Source organism: Sinocyclocheilus anshuiensis, unplaced genomic scaffold (assembly GCF_001515605.1).
Source record: "Sinocyclocheilus anshuiensis isolate Anshui unplaced genomic scaffold, SAMN03320099.WGS_v1.1 scaffold891, whole genome shotgun sequence".
Classification (NCBI taxonomy): domain Eukaryota; kingdom Metazoa; phylum Chordata; class Actinopteri; order Cypriniformes; family Cyprinidae; genus Sinocyclocheilus; species Sinocyclocheilus anshuiensis.
The window spans coordinates 357,002-363,034 of record NW_015546076.1 but is presented as its reverse complement, the minus strand read 5'-3'; the positions used below and the strand labels follow the sequence as shown (position 1 = coordinate 363,034).

At 38.4% G+C, this 6,033-nt stretch overlaps 1 protein-coding gene across 3 annotated transcripts in view; it reads right to left on the bottom strand.

Annotated features, from left to right (window-relative positions):
* igsf9ba (immunoglobulin superfamily, member 9Ba) overlaps window positions 1-5,669 on the bottom strand; it is a 76,666-nt gene extending 70,997 nt beyond the window's left edge. For all 3 annotated transcript variants that reach the window (XM_016501349.1, XM_016501350.1, XM_016501351.1), the window contains exon 1: window positions 5,393-5,669. In XM_016501349.1, the coding sequence (XP_016356835.1) occupies window positions 5,393-5,456 (64 nt within the window). In that variant the 5' untranslated portion in view covers window positions 5,457-5,669. The remainder of the gene's footprint in view (window positions 1-5,392) is intronic.
* Window positions 5,670-6,033: the final 364 nt, after the last annotated feature.

Below are 6,033 nucleotides of genomic sequence, written 5' to 3'. Positions count from 1 at the left end.
GCAGGAAATCCCATCTTGAGCAAAACAAAAGCAAAAGCATCAGCATCTTTTCCCACATCACACTGAGGTACGATAAGATCAGAAAGCATGACGACACACCCACCACAGAACAATGCAAGGTATCTTCTTAATAAGACGTCATCTAAAATATGATGAATAATGAAGCCGGCCAACCCGGCGTACAATACAGCGCCTCTGCTGCGGAGTTCTCCGCTATAAAGTAGCTACGCCTGAGGGAACGGGAGAGTCGAAGATAGCAAAGCGTCCCTCAGGGAGGAACGGAGATTCTTGTGCTTGCTATCTCCTAAACACAAAGCCATCAGTGTAATATTTCACTGGTACAATGCGAAGAGATATGTGGCGGAAAATTAGCCCAATGCATATCGCTACATAGTGCGCCCTCCGACAACAAAAAGCTAGCTAATGCATCAGTATAAAAGAGCTCATTTTAATGAGGAGAGTCTCCACAGCAGTGCGCAGTCGAGTGCAAAGGGCTCTTCTGATGTAGTGCATTGTGAAGTCCGGTATGTCTGAGTGGACTGTTGAATATTTCATGGCAGTGAGGGAAACGGCACGAGCTGCACCGACGGAGCCCCAGCTGATGGAGGACTGGAAGGAGACAGACTGTAAGGTGAGACTGGGAGAGGATGTAGGCAGCACCGTGGCAGCGTGCCCAACTCTAGCAGGAGCTACTGTCTCAGCTCGGCCTAAAACAGCACTACATCTCACCTCGGCCTCACAAGGGCTGACAGCAGCACTGTGCTTTTACTGATTGACCCGTACAGGCTGACAGTGGATGCCTATAGATATCTCACAGCTTTTGCGACACTATAAAAAATGTAGGTATATGCAACTAAAAAAAGTGATTGGTTTAGTGATAGTGAAGTGTTTAGTGATTGGTTGCATATGAAATGGATAGTTGGTCTAATAAACTTCCTGTAAATTAATACATTTGAGTTGTGGTGGCTAGGGCTGGGCGGTATGACGGTATATATCGTTACCGTGGAATAAAGTGTCTATCGTCAGAGATTTTGCTATATCGTGTGTTCCGCTGTACGCAAATATACTGTATATGCGTAACATAGTATGCGATCACAAAAACAGATCTCTTTCGTGTTTTATTGAGCATGAATGGTCAAATACACACACAATTATGTCAAAATGCCCGTAGTGTGGAGTATTGATGTAAACACAGTCAGTTATGTGTTAAATAAACACAAACAGTTGGGTGAAAACCGGATGTGTATTAGTATATTGGATCCGTGCAGTTGGTCTTAAAGGGACAGCAGTCTAATTTACCTGCTGCTGTCTGTCATTATTAATGTTAATCACTTACTGCACTTGACTGAATGACTTTTTTGGATCTTTAATAAGAATCAGTTGATAAGCTACCACTAAATATTGTAGAAACTTAATTTTCTGTAAAGTTGCTTTGCAACGATTTTTGTATTGTGAAAAGCACTATACAAATAAACTTTAATTGAACTGAATTATACACTTTATTCAGTTTCTTTAATATTTATTACTACATGTTAAATAAACCTACTGTAGCTGAATAAATGAAAAGTTTATTTATTCTTTTTCTTATTTTTAATAACAAAAAAATAATAATAGCTATATCGAGCTATATATATCGTTATCGTGAAATAAAATGTATCATACCGTGAAATAAGATTTTGATTTTCTACACAACTCCGAGGGGTTAATTAAGTTAGCGGAAACTGCGTTTGTGCAAGAAAAATGTCCATATTTAAAACTTTATAAACCATAATCTTTGGTTTATAAAGTTTTAAATATGGACATTTTTCTTACACAAATGCATTGCTTCACTTCAGAACGTCGAGGAGAAACAATAATGTACAGTATGTGGAAAATAATGTTTTTTTTTAACCTTAAACCGCATAAACACATTTGCTTACACCAAATACACCAAATAATGTTCTTTTTAGCAACATCATATGACCCCTTTAACCACCCGGAACTGTGTCCCAAATAATGTTCTTTTTAGCAACATCATATGACCCCTTTAACCACCCGGAACTGTGTGGAGCACTTTTTATGATGGATGGAGTCACTTTTTTGGGCTTCAAAATCTCAACCCCCATTCACTGCCATTATAAAGCTAGGAACAGCTTACCTGCTGAGAATGTGCATTTTTGGGTGAACTATCTCTTTAATAGAACATTTGTTTAAATTTATCTGGTCTTTAATGATGTCCTAAGAACATTAGCACAAAAACCTTAATACATCTTTCATGGAACGATGTATTCTAACATTTTTAAAAATGTTTCTACTTGTTTCAGAATGTTTAGAGAACATTCAAAAGTAACATCCCCCATAATGTTTGCAAAATGATAAAATTAACGCTAATGATAATGGGAACATATGCAAAATGTTCTTAAAACATATTTTTGTTAGCTGGGTTAATGTTTGAAAAGCCTTCTGCCAAATCTGCCAAATAAAAAAGGGGCTTTTATGATCACTAAAATCTCGGGGGAAGTAGTAGGTCATCCGGTTACTTTACGCCTACAGTTTTTGAATACTATGAATTCAGAAATTCTACTCTTTTGACATACTGTTATTGAATCAGACACAGCGATAGTTATGGTCCTTGATGTGAACAACCTTAATAGAGAAAATGATGTCACAGAGGACCCCTGAAGTCCCTCATGACTGTGTCAAGGTCATTAAGTCTCTTTAAATATAAGATAATTTTACCTTATTATGATTAGACAAGGTTAGTTAAGGTGAGACAATACAGGCAAAAACATCTGTCAATTTTGGGCTTTTTGGCATTTCATAAAGTATTATTTAGACTAGTGGAAAGAAAGCATACACGTTTAAATGTTTCTTTTATCTATTTGCATCTGTAGATTTCAATTAAAATACATATCTTTAAAAGCCATTTTCTCAAAATGAGCCAAAAATCTCGACTTCAGCAGGACTTTAATAGGACATTCATTATTCATGATATTTGAAAAAAATAATACTATATATGTTATGTACATTATATTGAAACTTTTTTTTAAAGCCTGAACTTTTGAGCCATTGCAGGCCATGTTATCCTCCCTAGGATCATTGATACTCAGTAGACGTGTGAAGTTGCAACACAAGATCTCAGCAAGGCATCAGTTTTCACTCTTCCTGAACCAGGAGCAGTGGTTGCAACTTGCACCCAACGGTCAGAAGGCTGCAGGTCAGACAAATAGTGCTTGGCAAGGTAAGGGGGAAAGGAGCTTTGCCAGAGGTGTCCATTACCGACAATCTGCAAACTGTGCCAAGAGCTGCTCTTCACAGCTTTATTAAGACTGAGACTGTCGCTTGCCCTGCTTATTGTAACGCTCTGTGTGTGGCGTCAGTGCAGATGATGATGCTTGGTATCTGTGGGAAACTTTGGTCACCACCATTAATTCGCTTTTCTGATAAACTCCTCTCAGCCTGAGATGACAATCCAGCTAAACAGTATGAGTTGGCTTTTTCATTTTATATGTCCATAAATTGACTCTTAGCTCATATTTTCTAGTTTAAATGTACAATTTCCATTTTTTATGGTTTAACACTCTTCTAAAGGTTCTAAGGATGTTCAAATCTACTCACTGGAGTATTTTAGGATCATTAGGGCAATAAAATTTAGCACATAGATTGTAAATTCAGATACTTTTTGAAGGTACTCCAGTGTGTATATTATTTTATTGTTCAGATAACCAAAATTGATGTCACTTAAATTACACTTGCCATTATATTTCCTCACAGGAACCTCTGATTAAATCGGTTTTTCCTTGACTGCCTCAGCTTTTGTTGCAGTACTCAGTCTCAAATGCACTTCTCGTTCTTTCAAATAAACTATTGTCTTTGACTTTTTGTGATTCACTCTCAAATATGAAACTGACTTTTTGTCGTGTAGCAAACAAAGCCATTTGACAGACCCAAGAAACTCTGTAGCTCGGGCACATGTTGGGCAGCGGTATAATTTTGTCAATCAGAGAAACTCAAAGTGATGAGTGGTGCTCTTATCAAGGCCTAATTTATGCCACTTGTGCACTAACATTGTCTCGTTACAGTGTGCTTGACGCTCCCTAAACGACAGCTTCAAAATGGCTATTGGATTTGGGAAAGAGAAACAGACTGTGGCTATTATTAGCAGGAAACAGACTGTGGCTATTATTTCATAGAGTACATAAAATTACAGGCAGAAAGCTCTCAAACAAGCATCTAGGCCTGGGGTTATTCCCTGTTATTTTTTTGTTTTGCAACCCACTACAACTGATAACTGACTTTATCCGCTGCACTTTCAAAGTGGTGGCATTGAACTGCATAAATATTTACCCAAAGGGCTTTTATTTTAATGCTTCATAGTAAAGTACATATACTTTATAAATTTGACTATAAAACAAAGTTAAAGAAATTTAAATTTTTCTAAAGAACCAAAGAAATATATGCCTATATTTGTAAATCTGCTTTTGCAAATATCAATTACAAGTTTAACTTCAAAATTTAAATTACTGTTTGTTTAAATAGACAATCACTGTAGTTAAAGCAGGAAATAGTTCCTCCTATTGGCCATAAATGGAAAAGCACGGTTAAGTCAGTCCATTCGTCAACAAATAAGCGCTCCAAATATAAGAAATATATACGAGAAAGGATATAATATCAGCGAAAGGGACGGAACAAGCTAACGAAAAGACCATGCACATCGTTTCTTTCTAAATATACACGCATATGTGTTTTGAGGCTATGCATTTGAGCTTTTATCATCATAATACACACAATGTAGCATATATATCCGTGTAAACAGGCACGACAGACTAGTAGCCCAGACAATCGCAGCATGTCTCCATTCAATGCCGCACGCCCCTTTTAAACACTAACTGCAATTCCGGACAGTCTCTCATCTGGGATAGTCTGTATTATAATCTCAAATCACAGCATACATCATGGATGATCAATGCATGCATGCATAAACGGCACACAAAAAAGCGTTTGTCATCAGAAGAGCATCAATCGATTGTAATAGCGACCAATACACGCCTTCAATTGTCTCGCTCATGCCCTAATATGAGATGATGATGCAAATACTATCAGAAATCACACGAGGTTGAATAGCAGGCTGTGAAGTTTGATCCTAATTGAATGAATGAATTTCATAAAATAATACAGAAATGCATTAATTGTCGTATGCAGTTAGCTCAACTGGTAGAGGTAGAGCATGGCGCTAGGAACGCTAAAGTCTCGGGTTCGATATCAGGAAACGCTCGTATTCTGATAAAATGTATAGCTTGGTGTATAACCCACGTCGAATGCGTAAATAAAAGTGGCATTTAACGCATCTATTAAATGCTATGTGTCTTTATCAAAATGATGCGGAATAAAAAAATACTGCACTTCAACTCACCTTGAGCTGCCGTTCCTCGGGTGCTGAAAACACTTGCTATCAAAGTGGCCACATACCAAATCATAGTACTATTGCCAACCAGGAATAATAGCTCAAAGTGCACCTTTCAATAAATCTTTCATATTCAGTGTCCTCCGTTTCCAGTCTGATACCCTGCTTATCATATCCTGTGCTCTCCTCTCTCAGCGTTTTCCTTCATTTTTTTCCCCCTGCCCGTCCTTCCTATGGCATCGTCCCCCGATGAGACAGAGCACCTGCACCAGCGCCTTTATGGAAGACGGAGATGTTCCGAAGTGCAAAGTGAAACCAAGTGTGGGAATGTAGCCATTGGGTCCGCCCCCGCAGCGCTCTGATTGGCCCGTGCCAGGAGCTTTGGGGCGTGTATTGGTTAATCATCCGCCCCCTGGTAGTAAAATGGCATGGCAGATGCTCTTATTCAAGGTGAGTTGGAGTGTGCTGGTGTAGTACAACTGCTGCAGTATCATGCGCATTAACAGAAACCAAAGTCCGCACCTTTTTGGATCTTCTCTATTGTGTCTCTTTTTGAATGGCACATAAGTTGTTCTGGATCTATGCAGATATGGACGAGACTGTAGTGCGCATGGGTTATAATGAGCTTTGACCCGTGCGGTTTTAAATTC